We start from the raw sequence: 24,499 nt of genomic DNA, 5'->3' as shown, positions 1-24,499 counted from the left end.
ATGACACACACGACTAGCAACATTGGAAGTATTATTTAATATTTCCAATGTTGCTAGTCATGTATTGAGTAATACGTAACGATAATTTAACCTCACGAAACTTGTGCTTCAAAGGTAGTTTCCAAGCTGAAAAAGAAGAGAATAACACATGAAAAATACTTGTAACTACAGAATAATACCTTTTTTACAAATATACAAAAACAATCATGTATTACAGGCCACTGAAAATGCTTCATAAATAAAAGTGAAACATGTATGGCAAAAAACAAACTGCCTTTCATATAGTTTCAGAGACAGAATGTACCTCCATGAATTCTGAGGCAACTAAAAAATGAAGAAAAATTGAGAAAATGAGTTGTCTTGTTGAGGATGATCCACCTATCAAAAGGATGTACTGAGACAAGAATGAAAGGCGAGATGTCAAAGGGAGTACAAGGTCTAAGACAGAACACAGATAAGCATTGCTGAACTTCATCCTGGAGATCATTTAAGAACAAAGTGAGAACTGAAGACACATCAGATGAAGAGAAATGAGAGAATGAAAAATGCAATTAAGAGCTACGAGGAAAGTGGAAAAGGACATGGGGAAAACCAAAAAGAGAGAGAAAGATGGAGACAATAAAGTACAAATAAGTCCAAGACTTCAAGAGGAATGTAGTAGTCCAATTTTGAAGTTTGCAGATGCTGATGGATGTGAGTACTACAGAAACATCTGTTTAATAAGTCATGCTTACCAAATACTAACATATAATACTTACAGAAGGATGGAAATATTGGTTGACACTGACCACAGGGAAGATCATTTTGGGTCCCACAGAAATGTAGCAACATGTGGGGCAATACTGCCCCTATGAGTTATCTTACAAGATACGTTAAAAGAAAGGGAAACAAACATGTACAGCACAAGAGTCAAGGGACATGAAAGGGAAGCAGTGGTTGAGGAGTGAGACAGGCTCGTGACCTATCTCAAATGTTGTTTAATCTGTACATCGAGCAAGCAATAAAGGAGAAGACAATGGTTGACTTCGGTTTATTGGGAGTATTTTCTGGAAAGTGTGATTCATCCATAAAGGATACCACATACAGTACCCTGGTGCAACCTATTCTCGAGTACAGCTCGAATGTTTGGGATCTGCACCAGATCAGATCGAAAGAAGACATCGAAACAATTCAGAGACGCACTGCTAGATTTGTTACCAGAAGGTTCGATTGACAGTCGAGTGTTACAGATATGCTTTGGGAGCTCAAATGTGGGAATCCCTGGAGGGAAGAAGACATTCATTTTGAAGAATGCTCCTGAGAAAGTTTAGAGAACCAAAATCTGAAGACGACTGTAGAACAATCCTATTGCCGCCAACATACATTTCGCATACGGACCACAAAGATAAGATACATGAAATTAGGGCTCGTATGGAGGCATATAGATAGTCTTTTTCCCTCACTCTATCTGTGAGTGGAACAGGAAAGGAAATGACTAGTTGTGGTACAGGGTACCCTCTGCCATGCACCGATTGGTAGCTTGTGGGTTATCTATTTAGATGTAGATTATATCTAGAAATTTGAAAAGGAAAGTATAAAGTTCAGGAAAAGAAATTAAAACTTCTGAGGTTTGCCAATGACATTATAGTTATATCAGAGACAGCACAGCACTTAGAAGAGCAGGTGAAAGGAACGGACAGTGTCTTGAAAGGAGGACATAAGATGAACAACAACAAGAGCAAAATAAGGGTAATTGGATGTAGTTGAATTAAGTCATGCAACACTGTAGGAATTAGATTTGAAAATAAGGCGCTACAAGTAGTAGATGAATTACAATATTTGGGCAGCAGTGGCTGAAGTAGAGAGGATATAAAATACTATAGCATGAAATGCAGATTCTGTTAACACCTGATATAAATTTAAGGGTTAGGAAACCTGTTCTGAAGGTATAAGTACAGAGTATAGACTTGTATGGAAGTGAAATGTGGAAAATAAAACAGTTCAGGTAAGAAGAGAATAGAAGCCCTTTAAATATGATGCTACAGAAAAATGCTGAAGATTGGATGGACAGATCAAGTAACTAGTGAGGTGGTGCTGAATCCAATCAGGGAAAAAAGAAATTTATAAATCAACTTGACTAAAACAAGGGCTCGATGTTAAGTTGTCACGGTTATTTGGAAATGAAGAGCCTCGTGCAGGACAGACTAGCATGGAGAGCTGCACCAAACCAGTATTAAAACTAAAGACAATAACAAAGACGATGACAATTCAAAAATGAGGAGTGTATTGTTAACAAAGGTGGTGAGGAAATTTCCAGGTATTCCTAGTTTTAAATGTCTTTAGGCAATACTTTGAATTTTACTCCTCGAAAATAAGTACTGGCCACTCATTCTGTCTCTTTGTAATTAGACACTTTTCTCAAGTTTAAACACGTATACTCACGCTTTACTGGAGCTGGCTTGGGCTTCTTCCTAACATCCGGTGGTGGAAACTGTTTCGGCCTCCGAACATCAGGAGGTGGAAACTGTTTCAGTCCTCTGACATCAGACGGGGGAAACTGTTTCGGTCCTCGAACGTCAGACGGGGGAAACTGCTTTGGCCTGCCTTCGTTGGGTGGCAACTTCTTACCCTTATCAGTGGACACTGCTTGCCCCGGTCTGGCCTTGCCACCCTGACTGGGTCCTCCACTTTGCCTGTTTCCAGGCTGATTCTCCCTGGCAACCGCATCCAGCTTCCTCTGACGGAACACGTCCAGCTGCTCTTTCGAAACTGGCCGAGTGACACCGCCGCTGCCCTTAGCCTGCAGTTTGCTCATGTTGCCACCTGGACCGACACCGGTTTTCTGAGACGAAAGTGGCTTGTTGACCGTCTTCTGCTCACCATTTCTTCTTTCAGAGTCATTCGAGGCACTCTGCTGACTTTTCACAACTTTAGGAACACCAGATTTAATAACGGGGAGATCAGAATCACCGAACAGGTCATCGAGATCATTTTTACGGAAACTGTCTGCTTTCTTCAGTTTATTGGTATCTGCTGCAGGAGACTTCTTTGCCTGTAATCTAGAATCATTAGTTTCCTGCTGCTTTTTGCCAAATGAGGACGTACTGGCATTTCTCGCTATAGAACCACTGCCATTCCGCCTCTCTTCCACTGTACCACTCTTAGCACTCACGTTCTGCTGTGAAAAACTAGATTTAGAACGCTCTGTAGATTTTTCTGCTGGCCCTCGGACATCTGAATCATGATCTGACAATTTTAAAGGCTTCTGCTGAGAAACTACTGAATTATCATATCTCCGTGACACGTCTCTCTTAAAATTCTGTTGCTCTTTCTCCTGTCTGTAGGTATCTGCTTGCCTTGCCACCTTTGCTTGTATTGCACGCTTATCACTGGCAGCATTTTGCACCGAGTGGTTCAGTCTGTTACCAGATCTCGGTTCCAACCTGTCGGTTGAACCGTCATTCGTTCTGTAACCTCCATTCAGCCGTTCCTCTCTCCTTTCACTTTCAGATAATTTTGCTGTCCTCTGCTTTTCGTCCCTCCTGTCTGTGTCAGACAATTTTGGTTTCTTGGGCTTTTCATCCCTAGGCTCACCTTCAGATAACTTGCGTATCCTGGGTTTGTCGTCTCGCCTATCATTTTCAGATAGTTTGGGTATCTTTGGTCTATCGTCTCTCCTTTCACTTTCAGTTACTCTAGGTATCCTAGGTCTTTCATCTCTCTTATCGTTTTCACCTACTTTAGGCATCCTTGGCTTTTCATCTCTCCTCTCGCTTTCAGACAATTTTGGTATCCTCGGCCTTTCATTTCTCCTCTCACTTTCAGACAATTTTGGTATTCTCGGCTTTTCTTCCCTATCATTTTCATATTTTGGTACCCTCAACCTTTCCTCCCTATCATTTTCATAATATTTTGATGCCCTAGGCCTTTCTTCCCGATCACTTTCATAATATTTCGATGCTCGAGGCCTTTCTTCCCGATCACTTTCATAATGTTTTGATACCCTAGGCCTTTCTTCCCGATCACTATCATAATATTTTGGTATCTTCAGCTTTTCTTCCCTATCATCTACATGATATTTTGGTATCCTTGGCTTTTCTTCCCTATCATCTCCGTGATATTTTGGCATCCTCGGCTTTTCTTCCCTGTCATCTCCATGATATTTCGGTATCCTTGGCTTTTCTTCACTATCATCTCTGTGATATTTTGGTATCCTTGGCTTTTCTTCCCTATCATCTCCGTGATATTTTGGTATCCTCGGTTTTTCTTCCCGATCATTATCGTAATATTTTGGTATCCTCTGTTTTTCATCCCGGTCATTATCATAATATTTTGGTATCTTCTGTTTTTCGTCCCGATCATTCTCAAATTTTGGTACCTTCAGTCTTTCTTCTCGCTCATTTTCAGAAAATTTAGAAGCTCTCTGCCTTTCTTCCCTCTCACTTTGAGAAAATTTTGGTATCCTCTGCCTTTCTTCCCTTTCATTCTCCGGAAACTTTTGTATTCTAGGTTTTTCTTCCCTCCTTTCATTGTCAGAATATTTTGGCACTCTGGGCCTGTCATCCCTCCTATCAGTGTCTCTCGCCCCCCTGCCCGATGACGAGTCGGAGCCCGAGTCCTCCCTGCCATTTCTGCCCTGTGCCGCCCTACCCCCCTCCCCAGCGGACCCCACACCCTTAGAACCACCTTTCGCACCTCGCATCCTCTCATCAAGTGCCCTCTGGCGTGCTGCATCCCTCTCCTGCCTCCTGCGGCGGGCCTCCAGCTCTTTCTCATACTCCATCTTCTGCTTCTTTGTCATTGGACGGCCCATTTCTTCCTCATCCTGAGATTTGCTCTTTGGTTCTGGCTTTGTCAGAGGTTCAAATTGCTTCTGCTCTGCCAGCTTCAGCAACTGATTGAAATCCATTGGCGGTGGCATGGGTTTTCGTGGTTTGGGCGGTTTGTTTTCCGGTCTCCTCTGTGGTTCTTCCCTCCTCTGCGGATCTTCTCTCTCGTCGGAGCCCAGATCGCGTTTATCACTCGAGGAATAATTTACTGTCTGGTCTCCATCATCATCCTTGTCTCCTTTGTCCTTAGATTTTCGCTTTCGCTTGTGTGGCATCATTTCTTCTTCTTCGGCTTTCAGCAATGCGTTTCTTACTCTGTCCTGTAACCGAGAAGGAAGAAATTGTAACAAATAGAAGTCAAAATTTCATTTAATTTATTTAACCCAAACAGGTATTGGGGTAGGTAGTGTTAACATGGGCATTACGGCTGTTAGTGTAAAGGGAGGTGGCATCAATAGTGACGAGCAGAAAACCTCAGGTAAAGGGACAGGAACTGTGGAGAGTCAGCGGAGGAAATGGTTGAACATAGTCCATAGTAAACTGTTACCTTGTTGTACATAGAGCAAAGTTCAGAATATAATCTTACAAGGTGACACTGTAGTGTGGATTCTTTCATACGAAGACAGAATATAGCTACTTTTTACTTGTAATTAAGAGTGATTTGAAAATGACATGAAATACAAAAGTTACAAATGCACTTGACAATGGCACTTAGTTGACTTAGCTAATCACATGATTAAATAAACATCACATTAGAGCCTCTACAGACCATGTTTATGTTTATTAGTTGTTGATAAATGTGAAATTGGCCAAGGTGAGCATGAAGAATGTTATACGTTTGGAATCGAGTGGACACTGATTGAGGAAATGTTCATCTGTGGAAAGCCCATATACATAATGATGTTGGTATAGAGGGAGGTAGCATGAGCAAGGTGTGCGTTGGTAGTAGGATCGGTATAGATTTCAGACGATCTAGGAAATTGTTGGCGTCTTTAATAGAGGAGGGAAGTCTTTGTACTACAGGTTGCAAGTGTTGATCAACTAAGCTAGATATATGTTTGATGGGTGCTTTGAAGCCATTAACTATGGGACAGCAATGGTGATTGGGTTTACGGTTCTTAGGAAGATGGTAGAAGGTGGGGGTGCACAGTTTGGGTGGGTAAGAAGTTCTATGGACCAATGTGTTAGTCTCATGAGGGGCCTGAGGTTTTAAGAAGGGATTGTAGGCCAGTACGTATCACAGAGATAGGATCTTGATGGTAGACACTGTACATAGAGGTGTCAGACAGCTGGCATAGACCTTCATTTACATAGTCTTGACAGTCAAGTACCACAGTGGTAGATACCTTGACTATTGGGAGGATAATGTCATCAGTTTTTAGGGAACTGGTGTACTGCAGAGGACAGGTTAGGGTCATGTTGTAGGGGTCTGAGGAAATGGTTGTGAAGCAATGCTGGGTGTTATGGAGGCTTGTAAGGGATGATTTTCAGGTAGAGGTGGTGGATCAAGTTAGGATCATGGCTGGACCTATTCAAGGAAGAGTTCAATGTAAAATTTGTTGTTAGAATGGTTTTGGAATTGGGTTGCAAAGTGATGTTTCCAGTTAACTTTACACGTGACAGAGTAGGTCACCCAACAAGGCAGCATCATTAAATGCAGGTTTAGGGCTGAAAGTGAGACCCTTGGATAACACAGTTAATTCAGAAGGGTAGAGTGCCCTAGATGAGAGGTTGAGAATAATGTACTGTTGAGACAGGTTCTTGTGATAATGAGTTATCGTTGCTCTGGGAGGTAGTGTTGAAGGCTGGGAATGTTAAGAAGGTTGGCTAAGCATGGTTTGTAGGAGAGGCATGATGGCTGTTTAGGGAGCTGGTGAGGGGCAGGAAGGGAAACAGCACTGCCAAGTTAGTTTATGAGAAAACAAACAATTCAGATCACCAGCTGAGCTTACTGTCAATATTTGATAATGAAACTGTGACACATTTTATGCTGGACACTGCAGTATTTCACAAAGTTACCTTTGTGCTGTTTAAATCCTTTATGACACCTTTTGGTGCTCTTTGTGGAAAAGCTGGTTCTTCAGGTGGTGCCGATTGATACTTGTCCATTAGCTTGGCGTAAAATGCACTGGCTTCCTGAGATACATAACCATAATCATCTTCATCTGGCTGCGCTGGTCCTACAAAACAAAGAGTAACAATTTTATAATTTAAGCTTCTTATAAAATGACACATATAACAGATAATTCTGCTGATGTATCAAGAACATAAAATATAGAATGGACTGATAGTGTTGTTGGGCTTTATTTGTCTTCCAGAAGGACAATTTCAGTACCGCCCATAGACACATTCTAGACCTGTTTGTTTCTCCCTCAAGGATAAAATGTGAGGGGTTCACAAATGGAAGAGCAGGAGGGGCAGGTCAGTCAGACCCCAACTGAAAGGAGCCCACGCTGTGAAGGTTGACAGATCTTTGCCTTCCTTTGTCTAAACAATAAATGGGTCCCTGTCAGATGGGGGTCCAACTGACCTGCCCCTATTGTTCACTGTTCTCAAAGAATGAGGAAGGAACAATTCTGAAAGCTAAGTTGCAGTTTTTTATACAATTTAACCCTGCCTTTATGTTCCCAGAATTAATGTTTTCCCGCTGTTAACATTTTTAATCACTCCGGTAAAATTTCTTATGTTCACAATGTTAATTTGCACCCATTTTTGTGTTAACATATTTTCCTGCAATTTACCCTTTATGAAATAATGTTTGTGGAGAACAAAATGGCATAAAACAACACTGGCATTGCATTGGCCTTCGAGTAGTGTTTACAAACGTTACATGGTTAACTTTCTTAACACCAGAGTGCTCAATTCAGCATATCTGAATCCGTAAAAGTCGGAACAATTCATGATTTGCCTCCTGCCGCTGCCAATCTCTACTTAGTGCAGTGGCTGGTGGGAGTAACTGTTTTGATAGAAGTCGTAAGAAGGTGTGACTACAGAGAAACAATCACTTGTCTCTTGTCACTACCAACTTGTTCTTTCAGTATTGTGTGCTACAGAATAAGTAGTATCCTCTCATTATTGTAGCCACATTCTTTCAGCATTAACTTCGCCCTGTGATTATGATCATAGGCAGAGGACATCCACTTCCCAGTATTTGTAATTTGATAATATACGGTAGATTCCTGTATGGTTCGTATATGCACTCAACACAATGTTGTTTGCTAACTAAGATTGACAATGTTGGCAGCACTGACAAAACTGTTCCTACAACCAAGGTGAGCCAATTTGAATTAACACAGCTACTCTTGACAACTGCTGTGGCAAGAGTTTATTGTGTGTATCGTGTTCATAGCCGTGTGTTAAGTGACCGAAATTTGTTCTTTCAAGTTTCTGACTGTTTTCTGTTGCAGTTTTAAGATGGAAAATACCTGTGTTATGAAGAGACAGGAAAACCCTTTTCTATGGGAGAAAGTGTTGAAGCTCATCATGAAACACGTGTTGCATTAGCACAGAGTATAGGAATACCCGAGTCCATGTTGAATACCATTGTGAAAAATTGAGCAGAATTAGTTTCAGGCAGCATATGCTTCAAACATTCCAGTGAACGGTATGATGTTGCATGAAAAGATGCTGAAAGTCACCAACGTGCTTGGGACCGAGGACTTTACCGCAACTAATGGCTGGATTGATAGGTTTAAGAAGTGGTAAATTGTTGTACATAAAACTGTAAGTCGCAAAGGAAACACTGTAAATATAAAAGCCGTTAGTAAATTGCAGTGTGGCAGGTTACAGGAACATATGAAGCAATATAAACTGAAGGACATTTTCAACATTGATGAAATAGGTCTCTCTTTCAGCATCCTGCCAATAAAACACCTGCCTTCTACAGGCGAAATTTCCCATGGAGGCAAACACAGTAAAGTTTGCCTGACAGTAATGCTAGGCACAAATGCAGATGGTTCCGAAAAAGTTAAACCATTTGTGAATGGCAAAATGAAAAACAATACATTGTTTTGAAAATATAAAGTCACTGCCAACAATAAAGCATGGATGACACCAAAATTATTTGAAAAGCAATTATGTTGCCTTGAAAGAATGGGAACCCACAAAAGGAAAATTCTCTTTTTAGTAGATTGATGCCTTGCACATCCAAAAAATATAAGTTTACGTAATGTGCAATTAGAGCTTCTGCTATCAAACTGCACAAGCAAATTATGGCCCTTGGCTTTGGGTAGTAGACATGCCTTCAAAACATATTACAGGAAAGCAATTGTGAAAAAGGCTTTAACTTCAATGGGGGCTAGGAAAAACCCAACCTCCTTTAAAGTGCCAATTTTATATGCTTTGCACTTTATTGCCAAAGCATGGACAGAGGTTAAGGCAGCCACCATCGCCAACTGCTTCTGAAAAGCAGGATTCATTGAAGCCGATGGAGAAAATAGATCTGATACACCAGACCTGAGTATTAATGACACTGAAAAACTACTTGCTTCATTACAGAAAAAGATGCAGCTGAAGAATCTGGTTCAAGATTTCGTACACACTTACTATGATGTTGTCACAGTGGAAAGTGTAGCTGTTGATGACTTGACTGACTTTCATACAGAAGAAAATGCTGACAACGCACAAAGTAAAATGTCAGTGATGATGACGACAGGGAGGTTCCCTCAACTGCAGTTGTAAATGCAGCAGTGCAAACAATAAAAAAAATTATATTTCTGCAGCAGATCTTGATAACAAAGCTTTCAACTGTTTACGAACTGGAAAACAACGAAGACAAAAATTCACCAAAAAAGTTAAAAACAACCCACTTTTCTTTTCTTTTTTTTTCTGAAACGTAGTGACTACTGTATCCATTTGTTCAAACAGCATGTTAGTAAGACCATCCAAATTAAAGGTTGGTATACTAAGTAAAAATGGCTTATTAATGTTTTATAAAATGTGTGCTTCAAAGGCTACAATGTAGTAAGTTACCCTCCCCTGTAATCTTGGCTGTGGATACAGAACAATCTGTATCATAGCCCTGATGGCTAGGCTGATCTGAAGGTGACAGTCTGATTGCAAGTTGACGAAGCAGTGAGTGTGAAATAAAGGCTGCACTGACAGACGGCTCTGCAGTGTAATGCTAAATTTAATGCACTTTACAATATTTCAAGAAATTTTCTTTACAAAATCTAAAACAGCTAGATAAGTTGCATGTACTGTGTACATCTGCTGACATCAGTTTTGCAGGACAGTTATTTGATGTGGTTTAGAGAGATCTTTAATGCAGTTGTACACTTGAACTGCACTTTTTGTAGACTGCAAGTATAAATACTAAAACTGCCAAATATGCCACCTTTGCTTGGAAGGCACGTAAATCAATATGGCGGCTGATTTGCATTTTTTTAGCGCTTTGTTGGGCCAAGGTGTCAGTAAATGTCATGTCAACTGCTAAACATAGCACAAAATTCAGATAACTGTCATTAGATAATAAACAAGTTTCTGATGAGTATTTTGATGCATATCATGAACATATACAAAACTACGAAAATGCAAGGGGGCCCTAGATGTAACTTGTACAACTTCAAAAGTTATTTCCCACATTTTACATTTTCCTGCATTTTACACCATTTTTTTCAAGTCCCTTGAAAAGTGTAAAAGCAAGATTTTACTGTACTTTTAAGTGTGTCAGCATGCAGTAGTTGGAAATTCACCTCTGTACAGAAAGTAGTTTCCAGTCTTCTGCCTTAAAGTAATTTTAATGTTTTCGAATTCAACTTTCTCTTTGGTACAAAATAAACTGCTGGCTTTAAACAACAAACTCAAATGTGATTTCCCAGTAGATTATTTTACTACTAGACGTAATTTTTGCCTATAGGTACCAGTAACAAAAACCAAGGTGATGGGCTGGTAACAGAAACATCTAAGGGCTGATACACATACAAACAGAAACAAAATGATAGAGTAAGTTGTAGCGGGGCTTTGAATTTCGCCGCGCTACACTCGTTCCCTCAGATAAAAAATATTCCGTCGCAGCGGTATGAGCGCTCGACGGCAGAGAAAATACTAAAATGGTAACACTTTTTCTTGTTTTCTATCCGTTTCAATTGTCTCTTGATAGCTGAAGCTTAAGGCAGACGTGATCTGAGGCCGACGTAAAAAACTTAATAGCTAGTTTTGATCAGATTTTAATGTGTAGACATATTGTGGAAGTTGTTAAGAAATTCGCAGGATGGAAGTAGCAAAGTAAATTAAATTGCATACAGTATCAAGATGATTTTAATTGGTATAAATTAGTGATTCCTGGACGATTGCAAGATTTCGGAGCAGACTTTTCACGCAGAATTGAAGGAGATTTTTGAAGACCTGGATGTCGCACGAAAGAAGACAAGTTAACCTGGTAAAGGATGATTTATCTACGCCACTTCCCCATGTCAGTTACATTTTGTTATTCTCTGTTTCTTTTCAGTAAGTTTTGTAGTGGAAATTGGTTTAACTTTTGCTCAAAAACACCACAAGGACCACCCCAACTATAGCATTTCTGTAATACGAAGTCCGATTTGCTTTTCATTCTTTCCCTTTTTCACGGTCATTAACGATTTTAAAAAACCCATTTTCGCTTACGATTTCTTCCCACATTATCAACCTTTTTCTTTTTCTTTTCTTCTCATTTTTTTAAATTTTTTTTTTATTAACCGCTACAAAGTATGCAGTTTCAATCACTAAGGGTATAAAGTATCTTACTCTGGTTTGCAATAAATTGAGTAAATTCTAAAGAATGTGTTATACAATTATCAGGACATTAATAGGGAAAACCATGAAATCAACACAAAAGTTTTTTCAGTGATGGCAGTCATGTTAACATACAGCAGTGAGAACTTAACAATGAACAAGTCAGACATAAGGAAATCAGGAGCTTTTGAGACTTGATTTTTAAAGGTCTGTACCAGACCTGTGAAAACTCAAGTAATAAGACAGATAAGTAACTGGAGACATTTAGTACAAATGAAACTGGACAATAAACCAGGGGAAGAAAATACTGACTAACGTAATTCCAAAGATTTTACTACAGTGTATGCCATCATAGATCCAAGCCAGCCCACGTTATGCTGATAATGGTGCTTCAAGTCTCTAAGCAGCTGCCACTAGGGCTAACCAGCAATGAATACTCACATCTGATAAGCAAAACTAGTAATAAGTCAAATAATACCAGCATGTGGCAGTTTATCTGTACATTATAACGAAACAAATGGTAGAATATTTAATCCGAACAAGTTCCACATGTAATGACTATAGCTCAGAATGTGATTGCCACAGTCTATCCAGAAAAGCCACACCATGGACTTATATTTTGTATGGGCATACCAGTGATGTTACTGGAAATTTTTAAGCACTGTGATGACACTAAGATTCAAGATAAAGCTGTACATAACAATGTAGTGGAGACCACTATTTGAAGTAGATCTGTTCATGCAGAAATAAATGTCCCCCCCCCCCCCCCCTCATTTCATCAATCCCTAGTGAATTCCCACTTGAATTCAAGAAACTGCAGTTCCCCCCATACGAGTGCTCCACAATGTTGTTTTGGTGTCACACACCGACATGGCAAAAAAATCTGTTTGCAAAAAGGTACGGTAAAAGTCCAACACACAAAGTGACACATATACATTCTAATAATGTACTAAAGCATATGATTCTGTGTGTTTCTTTTTATCCATTTCAGATTCAGTATCTTCCACTGAATCTGATTCAGTATCTTCCACCGAATCTATCTCCTCGTAGTCTGACAACAAACAGGGACAGGTAGCTACAAACATTAAGCACTTGACAGACATTTACTGAACAGCTGAACTATCTCAAATTCTCCAATTTTTCCTCTTTCACCTCATGTATGATGCAAGACAAAACACATTCTTTTTCTCACTGTCTACTCATGATGCAGCAGTCAATATTACTTTAAAAAAAAAATCTCATAAAGTAACAACAGTACGCATAGGTCTTTCTACGCCATCGTGATGAGCATCTGTGAGTGCATAATAAAAGGAAAAAATAAAATAAAAGTACAAGAGAAAATAATAAAATAACATTGGTGACAATATCTTCCTACCAATGTGCAAAATAAACGCAAAAAGAAATAGGAAGAATATGTGCATTTAGACTCATTAAAGAAACTGAATGCAACTAATGGAAGCCACTGCTACATACCGCCCAGTGTCACAGCTGTGTTATCATTGTCAACTGCATCATCTATAACAGACTTATTTGCCGCTTTTGTTCTCTTGAGCATAGCTGCAACTCTTTTCTTCGCTTTCCCATCTTGTGAACGTAGTGCCAGTAGTTCCTACAGAAAAGATCAATACAAACTTGAAAAAAAATTAAATTTGGCATTATTTAAGAAGTTGAAAAAAAATTAGCACTATCAACAGTATGGCAACAGATAAAAATAACACAATTCTTCAAAAACAACTGTGAAAGTTATAATATGACAGCCTGCAAAACACAGGATACAAGTTGTAGGGTAAAATTTTGAATGTCAGACCAATAACATTTGAATGTCTTAAGTGAAGGGTAATCAAGCATCAGTAATATCAGCAACATATTAATTATTGGAAAGTGAAGAAAATTTGGTGGCACATTTCAGAAGCTTATATTCTCTTCTTCTTTGAACAGCTTATCATCCATGTTTCGTTTCCATACAAGACCAAAACTACACTACGGCAAAACTTTAGCAGAAATGTAAACGTACATTCAGAACTAAGAAATTTCACTTTTCAGGAAAGGTTTTCTTGCTACTACTAAAGTGCATGGTATATATACTTCCTTGTTCAGCTTTCATTAGTTATTTTGCTGCCCAAATACACTATGTGATCAAAAGTATCGGAACACCCCCCAAAACATATCTTTTTCATATTAGGTGCATCGTGCTGCCACCTACTGCCAGGTAGCGACCTCAGTAGTCATTAGACATCATGAGATAGTAGAATGGAGGGCTCCGCAGAACTCATGGACTTCGAATGTGGTCAGGTGATTGGGTCATTTGTGTCATACATTTGTACGCGAGATTTCCACACTCCTAAACATCCCTATGTCCATCGTTTCCAATGCGATAGTGAAGTGGAAACATGAAGGGACACGTACAGTACAAAAACATACAGGTCTAACTCATCTGTTGACTGACAAGAGACCGCCGACAGTTGAAGAGGATAGTAATGTGTAATGGGCAGACATCTATCCAGACCATCACACAGGAATCCCAAACTGCATCAGGATCCACTGCAAGTACTATGACAGTTAGGTGGGAGGTGACAGAACGTGGATTTCATGGTCGAGCAGCTGCTCATAAGCCACTCATCATGAAGGTAAATGCCAAATGACGCCTCGCTTGGCGTAAGGAGTGTAAACATTGGACGAAAACAATGGACAACTGAACAGTGGAAAAACATTGTGTGGAGTGACGAACCACGGTACACAATGTGGCGATCCGATGGCTGGGTGTGGGTATGGTAAATGCCTGGTGAACGTTATCTGCCAGCGCACATGGTGCCGACAGTAAAATTCAGAGGCGGTGGTATAATGGTATGGTCGTGTTTTTCATGGAGGATGCCTGGTGAACGTTATCTGCCAGCGCACATGGTGCTGACAGTAAAATTCAGAGGCGGTGGTATTATGGTATGGTCGTGTTTTTCGTGGAGGGGGCTTGCACCCCTTGTTGTTTTGTGTGGCACTATCACAGCACAGGCGTACATTGATATTTTTAAGCACCTTCTTGCTTCCCCCTGTTGAAGAACAATTCGGGGATGGCAACTGCACCTTTCAACACGACTGAGCACCTGTTCATAATGCACACCCTGTGGTGGTGTGGTTACACGACAATAACATCCCTGTAATGGACTGGCCTGCGCAGTATCCTGCCCTGAATCCTATAGAACATCTCTGGGATGTTTAGAATTGCTGACTTTGTGCCAGGCCTCACCAACCGACATCGATACCTTGCCTCAGGGCAGCACTCTGTGAAGAATGGGCTGCCATTCTCCAAGAAACCTTCCGGCACCTGACTGGACGTATGCCTGTGAGAGCGGAAGCTGTCATCAAGGCTAAGGGTGGGCCAACACCATATTGAATTCCAGCATTACCGATGAAGGGTATCATGAACTTTTATGTCATTTTTGGCCAGGTGTCTGGATACTTTTGATCACATAGTGTAGCAAAGTTGATCTATTACTTTTAGCACCTAATTTCCCAATCTAATTCCTTCAGCACTGCGTGATTTAATGTTACTACATTCCATTATCCTTGTTTTTCTTTTGGCGATGTTCTTTCTATAACTCTTTTTCGCGTCACTATCTATTCCATTCCAATGATCTTCCAAGACTTGTGCCATCTCTTACAAAATTCCAGTTTCCTCTTCCTAAATTTTACTTCCCTTTGAAAATTTCTTATTAGTATTCTTCACAGCCTGCCCGATGTACAGACTGAATAACACGCGGGACAGACTACAACTCTGTCTCACTCCCTTCTCAACTACAGTTCCCACTTCATGTCCTTCAACTGTCTGGTTTCTGCAAAAGTTATAGGCAACATTTTGCTCTCTGTATTTTATCCCTGCTACTTTCAGAATTCCAAACAGTGAACACTAGTCAACTATGTTATATACTTTCTCTAAATCTACAAATACTATATAAGTACAAATCTTTGATCCTTGATGTTCTACAGCTTGTAAATATTTGTTAAAGGTCATCTTCTACACACCATGAGCCTTACTTACGATGTTTACAGCCAAACTGGTATTTGGGTGTATAACCTGTCGTCAGTGGCATCTAGTACACAGGACAAAAACAATAATATGTATATCGCTATTTACAATGTAACATTAGAAACACATTTTACATTAAGGCCAACTTACTCAATATGTTGCTCATGACAATTAACATCAGCTTTTATTTACAGTTGAGCCACAGTGTTTTGACATTCCATGTAATTTGAGCTGGTCTTAAGAGAATTAAAATTTAACATTAAACTAGAGTAAAAAATTTGTTTTCATACACTGTCTGCAAGTACATTTCACACACTTTCAAATGTGTTACATTTTTTTAACTTTCTTTCAATTTTCCACGTACAATATGGGTAAAACTGTCCCACTTAGGGTTTTCATCATTCATAATAAACAGAAATAACCCTGACCTTAGACTGCTAATGCATTTCTATTACAGATGGACAGGTACCATCAGGCTTTGAGGAGTGCTTGCTCTTTCTTTGTTACCCCTTCACTAACAGGGACTGTCTGACAATCAGCTGTACAGTGCATACCATCCTTACTGTTACCCCTATTGTTGCATCCTTACTGTTACCCCTATTGTTGTGCCTACTCAAGGAGGAGGATATTGGTGTTTAACGTCCCGTCGACAACGAGGTCATTAGAGACGGTGCGCAAGCTCAGATTACGGAAGGATGGGGAAGGAATGCGGCCGTGCCCTTTCAAAGGAACCATCCCGGTATTTGCCTGGAGTGATCTAGGAAAATCACGGAAAACCTAAATCAGGATGGCCGGACGTGGGATTGAACCGTCGTCCTCCCGAATGCGAGTCCAGTGTGCTAACCACTGCACCACCTCGCTCAGTGTGTGCCTACTCAACAACAGTGGTCATTGAAATACAGTAGTCCGAAATAGCAATACAGTACACATCTTGTAACATTGGCTGACCATTGTTGTATGAATTGTAGTCGGTTGTGTGTTTACAACTGTATCTATATTCTGCAAAACCTGAACGAGGTGTATGGCAGAGGGTATGTCCCATTGTGTCAGTATTAGGGTTTCTTCCTATTCCATTCACTTAGGGAGCATGGAAAGAATGATTGTCTGAATGCCTCTGTGCATGCAGTAATTACTCTAATCTTATCCTCACAATCCCTGTGTGAGTGATATGTAGGGGGGTTGATGTATATATCCCTAGAGTAATCACTTAAAGCTGGTTCTTGAAACTATGTTAACAGATTTTCTCAAGATAGTGTGCATCTGTCTTCAAGAGTCTGCCACTTCAGTTACCTGAGTATCTCTGATGACACTCTCCCACGGATTAAACAAACCTGTGGTCATTTGTGCTGCCCTTCTCTGTATACATTCAATATCCCCTGTTAGTCTTGACTGGTATGTGTCCCTGCACTGTAGTGAGCCTACCTCTGTCACATCAATTTTAAAGTGTTGTACATATTTACAGTGTACTGTACATATGTAACTGTGTCTCTTAATGTTTTAATTCATACATTACAATGAGTGATGGGGGTAAGAGAAAATTTGTGCCACTGAATGTGAAACTGGAGGCTTTAAAAAGACTACACAAAGGAGAAACATTAAAAACACTTGCTGCTGAGTATGAAGTTGGTGAAGTGACTGTTGGAGACTGGTGTGGAAAGAGACAAAATTGAGATATTTTCATCAAACAAGTGTTCTATTGTATCACTTGAATGGAAGTCAATGAAGAAATCTGAGTATGAAAAACCAAATGAAGCTCTGTTCATTTGGTTTACTCAACAAAAGCAAAACTGAAATCCAATTTCTGGGCCTATTCTTCAAGAAAAAGCTGTAATTTTCAGAAACAATTAAAGAAAGGTGAGGATGATTTAACGCAATGAGGGTTGGATAGGTGGAAGAAGAGATATGGCATAAGGGAGCTTGAAATTTGTGGTGAAAAACTTTCTGTGGACTCTCAAACTGTTAGAAAATTTTGTATGAAATTAGGAAAAATTATACAAGAGGAAAAGCTCACTTCTGATCAACAGTATAACTGTGATGAAACAGCGTCACATTATAAAATGCTTCCATCTAAATCTCTAGCCTCAAAAGAAGAAAAGATTGCCCAGGGCTACAAAAAACACAGAGATGTTAACAGTTTTGCTGCATCGAATGCAAGTGGAGACCAAAACTGAAGCTGCTGGCAATAGCAAATGCTGCTAAGCCTAGAGCTTTAAAAAATATCACTGCTTCTGCACTGCCTGTTGCATATGCACACCACAAATATGCCTCTGATGGACAAAAATATCTTTAAGAACTAGTTTTTTTTTTTTTTTTTTTAAGATTTTGTTCCAGAGACCAAAACATATCTAAAGATGAAGTGTTTGTCTTCCAAAGCAACCTTAACACTTGACAATCCTGGTTCGCACACTGATGAGGAAGAACTACAATGTGACGGTATTCGTGCCTTGTTCTTACCCCCTAACATGACAAGTTTAAATATGGCTATCGACCAAGGCATTTTACAATGCTTGGAAAAAAGGTATCATTGTAGTCTGCTTCAAACACTTCTAAAAAGAACAGAAGGTGAAAGAAAGAACTATCAAAGAATTAAAAAAACTACAACAAAAGACATAGTTTGCTGGAGAGCTGCTTGATGGTCTGAAATAAAGATGGAGGCACTAAAGCAGTCATGGAACCAAATTTTATGGAGCAAAATGGGTACCTACAGCACAGATGAAGATGACCTACTGTTGACAGAGCTGATGAAAAAGCTTACTGGATGTGAAAATGTGAATGTGAGTGATGTTTCAGAATGGCTGAATCGTAGTGAACAGTTTGAAGTGACTAATCTTACAGTTGTTGAAATGTTTAGTAAATCCACTGAAGATGGTGACAAGGAATTACCTGAAAACATTGTAACAGTGCCACACACACCGAGGGTTTGACAACACTAGATGTGGCATTGCTTTAAATCAAGCAGCAAGTGGAAGCTATTCCAACTGACACCATACTTCCTAGAAGATGGTTCGACATTGCTGCTAGAAAACGAGGTTCTATTTTAAAACAAAGGTCTGTGGACAATTTCTTTAAAACGTAATTTATATTTTTGTAACTTGGAAACGTGTGCCCATATATGTACATGTAATAAAGATATGTAACACACTATTTTTTTATTTATTTTTAATGGTTCAAATGGCTCTGAGCACTATGGGACTTAACATCTATGGTCATCAGTCCCCTAGAACTTAGAACTACTTAAACCTAACTAACCTAAGGACAGCACACAACACCCAGCCATCACGAGGCAGAGAAAATCCCTGACCCCGCCGGGAATCGAACCCGGTTATTTTTAATCATTATTGTGCTCTTTAATGATTGATTTATGATTTACCCATTGCTTAAGTGTTATTTCTGTACTGAGTTTTTTGTCACCTGAGGTAACCTGAATTTTTCAATCATTATTGTGCTTTTTAAAGATTTATTCATGATTTATCCTTTGATTTAGTGATATTTCCATATTATCCAAGTTTTTTGTAATTTGAGGTAGCCTCAACCCCAATTAGCTTGAATTACCAGGGCTCTACAGTATTTATAAATATTTTATACTTCATATACTCTATTCTTACATACTAATCATCCAGGTAAAGTATTTTACAAATATTGAATGCATGGCAAAGATGCAGAGGAATATGATTTCAGAAATAACAAGAAACAAGGAGATACACACCACATTTCATTACAATGCCCAAACTGAATGGGACAACCAATATATATATATATATATATATATATATATATATATATATATATATATATATATATATATATATGTGTGTGTGTGTGATGCAAATATCAAGATTTATAGGTCAATAATAAACTATAAGAGGCATTTAAGGTTAATCTATACCAAAAGAAGTAATTAATTAAGTACAAAATATTTATCATCACTTAGCAAATACTGAATAAAGAAAAACCAATGTAGACTCTTTGCCCTATTTGTCAGTTCCATGTTTACATTATATAACAGTTACATCCAATGTGAACAAGAAATCTTACCAATGAACACAAAATTTTTTGTTGTGTTATGTAACAGATGCCACTGACAATGTGTTACACACCCAAATAAGAGTTAGGCTACATAGTTTAAGTGCAAGTGCATCTCTTGGTGGCTAGATGTCCTTTAACATCCATAAAAGTTGGTTTGCACTTTTTTTAAATCTACAGGGTGTTTCAAAAATGACCGGTATATTTGAAACGGTAATAAAAACTAAACGAGCAGCGATAGAAATACACCGTTTGTTGCAATATGCTTGGGACAACAGTACATTTTCAGGCAGACAAACTTTCGAAATTACAGTAGTTACAATTGTCAACAACAGATGGCGCTGCGGTCTGGGAAACTCTATAGTACGATATTTTCCACATATCCACCATGCGTAGCAATAATATGGTGTAGTCTCTGAATGAAATTACCCGAAACCTTTGACAACGTGTCTGGTGGAATGGCTTCACATGCAGATCAGATGTACTGCTTCAGCTGTTCAATTGTTTCTGGATTCTGGCGGTACACCTGGTCTTTCAAGTGTCCCCACAGAAAGAATTCACAGGGGTTCATGTCTGGCGAATAGGGAGGCCAATCCACGCCGCCTCCTGTATGTTTCGGATAGCCCAAAGCAATCACAAGATCATCGAAATATTCATTCAGGAAATTAAAGACGTCGGCCGTGCGATGTGGCCGGGCACCATCTTGCATAAACCACGAGGTGTTCGCAGTGTCGTCTAAGGCAGTTTGTACCGCCACAAATTCACGAAGAATGTCCAGATAGCGTGATGCAGTAATCGTTTCGGATCTGAAAAATGGGCCAATGATTCCTTTGGAAGAAATGGCGGCCCAGACCAGTACTTTTTGAGGATGCAGGGACGATGGGACTGCAACGTGGGGCTTTTCGGTTCCCCATATGCGCCAGTTCTGTTTATTGACGAAGCCGTCCAGGTAAAAATAAGCTTCGTCAGTAAACCAAATGCTGCCCACATGCATATCGCCGTCATCAATCCTGTGCACTATATCGTTAGCGAATGTCTCTCGTGCAGCAATGGTAGCGGCGCTGAGGGGTTGCCGCGTTTGTAGTTTGTATGGATAGAGGTGTAAACTCTGGCACATGAGACAATACGTGGACGTTGGCGTCATTTGGACCGCAGCTGCAACACGGCGAACGGAAACCCGAGGCCGCTGTTGGATCACCTGCTGCACTAGCTGCGCGTTGCCCTCTGTGGTTGCCGTACGCGGTCGCCCTACCTTTCCAGCACGTTCATCCGTCACGTTCCCAGTCCGTTGAAATTTTTCAAACAGATCCTTTATTGTATCGCTTTTCGGTCCTTTGGTTACATTAAACCTCCGTTGAAAACTTCGTCTTGTTGCAACAACACTGTGTTCTAGGCGGTGGAATTCCAACACCAGAAAAATCCTCTGTTCTAAGGAATAAACCATGTTGTCTACAGCACACTTGCACGTTGTGAACAGCAGACGCTTACAGCAGAAAGACGACGTACAGAATGGCGCACCCACAGACTGCGTTGTCTTCTATATCTTTCACATCACTTGCAGCGCCATCTGTTGTTGAAAATTGTAACTACTGTAATTTCGAAAGTTTGTCCGCCTGAAAATGTACTGTTGTCCCAAGCATACTGCAACAAACGGTGTATTTCTATCTCTGCTCGTTTAGTTTTTATTGCCGTTTCAAATATACCGGTCATTTTTGAAACACCCTGTATCTATTAAGATAAAGTTTTAGAGTCTGCATTGCCTCACTTGTTCCTACATTTCTTCAGAAGTCAAACTGATCTTCCCCAACGTCAGCTTCTACCAACTGTTCCGCTGTACTGTAAGTAATTTGTGTCAGTATGCATGACTTACAGAACTGATGGTTCAGTAATATTAACACCTGTAGGCACATTCTTTTTTGGGAAGTGAGGTTATCAGAGTCTTCTTGAAGCCTGAGAATATTTTGCCTGTCTCATTTATCTTGTTAACCAGATGGAATAGTTTTGACATGGCTGCATTTACGAAAGATCTCAATAATTCTGAGGGAATGTAGAATACTCCGTGGGTCCTGTTCTGACTTAGGTCTTTCAGTGCTCTGTCAAACTCTTCTTGTAGTATCGTATCTCCCATCCTATCTTCATTTACTTCCTCATCCTTTGCTATAAAGTTGTCTTGAAACTCATTTCCCTTTTATAGCATTCCTATATATCCCTTCCACTCCTTAGCTTTCCTCTATTTTTGCTTAGTAGTGGCTTGTCATCTGAGCTCTCAATATTCACACAGTTACTTCTCTTTTCTCCAACTATATCTCTAATTTTCCTGCAGGTGTATGGTTACCAACCAGCTAGCTTTTTCTAAACTCGCCCAGCTTTTCAAGGCTTTTTTAGTGTACAGTTGGCATTTTTTATTTTTAGAAAATGCTCGGCTTTTTGGTAATGAAGTAGCATTTCATCGTCTCACAAATTTTTGTGTGAAGTAATTGGACTGAAGTGTAAGTTGCTCACACTTGTCTATTTTTATTTTTGCAAAAATAATTCTTTGGAGAATCATTGCAGTCATTCATAGATGGTGTATACAATATCTCAATTCAAGATACTGTTGTTTGCCTCACACTGTCTCAACACTGTCACACACTGAAACAAATGCTTGTTAGTTAATCATCTGAAGTTGGAGATTCCTCACTTTATCACGTTTAGAAATGCTGAGTCACTGAGAATCTTTTTAAGTACTGTTGCCCTACAAGACTGCATCTACTAATTAGAAGTCTGTCATCTTCTCATATAATAAATAGTGACAGCAGAAAAAGTCCTGCAACATCCAGAATTGGGCCATATCTACAATCCTGGATGAAAACTCTACACTAGATCAACAAAGTTGTTCTTTGCTATAAAAAAAGGTCAGAATGTCAAAACATTTTGAAAAATTTTGAAAATCTGCAAATTTTTCTAGTAACCCTGCGTCTACTGAATGTGTGTTTTTTTCTCATTGCATCTCCGAGGGCAAAAGAAAGGAACAGTTTGTTAATAGACTCAGTGAAAGGAATATTATTGGTCAAGTAAAATTTTAAGGATACGTTTCGTGTTGAATTTTGTAGGATTCAGGATAATATTTCTCCTCTTCATATTGAAAAATACAAGTTTCAAAGGAAGTACCACTGTAAAAGACTGAAAATTACATTAAGGTAATTGTACTTATTTGTGACCACACCATCATTTAACACTAATGCAGATTTTCTACACGAGACCTGAGTTTGTCCCAGAATATATAATGTTCAATTAACTAACGGAAATGCAGCGAAGTGACGTCGTCGACAGCTGCCAGTATTTTGACAGGTGACCACACTCTCATTTTCAAGGTAAAACTGCAGCCAGTAAGCACGGTGCAAAAGCATTTAAAACCTTGGTCTGCAGAGCAATTCTGGAAAAATAATGCAAACTCTCTCTCACACTCTGTAAACACTAGTGCCCCCACACATCTAAAGATGACTCACACCAGAAGGTAATGATAGTGAAAACTAACGAACAACGGGTGAGGTAATTGGTTGTATTATGCAGAAAAATTATATGAAATGCATTTTGCGACCTCCATCTAAAATTAGGGTCCTTTTAGGTTCTGTTAAACATGGTCTTGTTTTGCATAAGGGGGATTTCTATTGTATTCTTGCAGCTGTGGCTTGCCATATACCGGTCAGAGTGTCAGGACTGTGGAGGACTGGTGTACTGAGCGCAAGCATCGCACATATTTACAACATCTGAGAAAATCGGCTATTGCAGAACACTGTCTATGCACTGGGCAACCTATAAAATATAGCTACACAAAGATTCTATCTTGTATTTGTAGCTGTTGGGATAGTGTTATTGAGGAAGCAGTTGAAATCAAATCAGCAAGTAACCTTGTATAGAGATTGAGGTTTTTGCTTAAATTCTGTGTTGAATCCTGCTCTCTCCCTTGACAAAAAATAAAAATAAATAAAATAACACGGAGCTGGAGTAAATGCCATATCACCCACTGTTCAGTAATTTTCACAATCGATAACGTCTTGCTTTGGTCATTTTTCGTTGTGTGGTGACCTAGTGTTTACAGTGTGTGTGTGTGTGTGTGTGTGTGTGTGTGCGCGCGCGTTTTACCTTTTCAGTACTGATCTGCAAACAAAGGTTTTAAATTCCCTTCCACAGTCTGTTGCAACCTGTGGTTGTAAAGATACAAGCCGCCCATAGTGGCTCACCTTCACGCATTTCTTTTTATATATTTTGTGACTAAAGCACTTCTGGCCTGTTAATTATTTTATATGTGACATATAAGTACTGCCTCTGTCTTATTTTTTATTGTTAGTCAGTACTTACACTTTTTATATAAAAAATATCTTTTCTATAAATTTGTAACTATGTTATAGGCCATTTTAAGTGTTTTAATTCTGATGAAGGCACTCGTAGAAGTTTTGAAACCTGGTCAATAGGACTAAAAATAGTGACCAAGGGCTCATTTGTTTCAATTTTAATTTAGAAGCGGTCACTGAACCAAGCAGCCATGTTTCAAACTTTCCCTTCCACAATGCTTACTTGCTGTAATTTTGCCTTGAAAATGACAGCATTGTCACTAGTCAAAATATTGGTGGCGGTTGATGATGTCACCCAGCTGCATCTTCTGTACGTCAATTGGAAATTTTCAATGTACGATTTTCTGCTCATATCGAGATTAGAATTATCATCACCCCAATGTGTAAATTATAAATGACTTATTGATTCTTAAATAAACTATCAGGCTTTTTTTTTCTTTTTTTCTTTTTTTTTCCCTTGTGAAGCACAGTCCTAATTTTGATAATTCTGTATTGTTAAACCTATACAGATGGCAACTATCTTCCCTCTAGTTATACACGCTTTCATAGCTTTAGTTTCACCTCTAACGATGCCTGCTTTGCCATTTTGCACTTAGAGAGAG

General features: G+C 39.4%; 1 protein-coding gene across 2 annotated transcripts in view; it reads right to left on the bottom strand.

The window, feature by feature from the left end:
• Positions 1–24,499, bottom strand: part of LOC126198919 (protein SPT2 homolog) — a 604,823-nt gene that overhangs the window by 16,630 nt on the left and 563,694 nt on the right. For both annotated transcript variants that reach the window (XM_049935547.1, XM_049935548.1), the window contains 3 exons: positions 12,993–13,128; positions 6,828–6,988; positions 2,422–5,128 (listed from right to left, as the gene is read on the bottom strand). In XM_049935547.1, the coding sequence (XP_049791504.1) occupies positions 2,422–5,128; positions 6,828–6,988; positions 12,993–13,128 (3,004 nt within the window). The remainder of the gene's footprint in view (positions 1–2,421; positions 5,129–6,827; positions 6,989–12,992; positions 13,129–24,499) is intronic.

This window comes from Schistocerca nitens, chromosome 8 (genome assembly GCF_023898315.1).
Source record: "Schistocerca nitens isolate TAMUIC-IGC-003100 chromosome 8, iqSchNite1.1, whole genome shotgun sequence".
NCBI lineage: Eukaryota > Metazoa > Arthropoda > Insecta > Orthoptera > Acrididae > Schistocerca > Schistocerca nitens.
The sequence above is the reverse complement of the archived record's forward strand: the minus strand, read 5'-3'. Positions and strand labels throughout refer to the sequence as shown.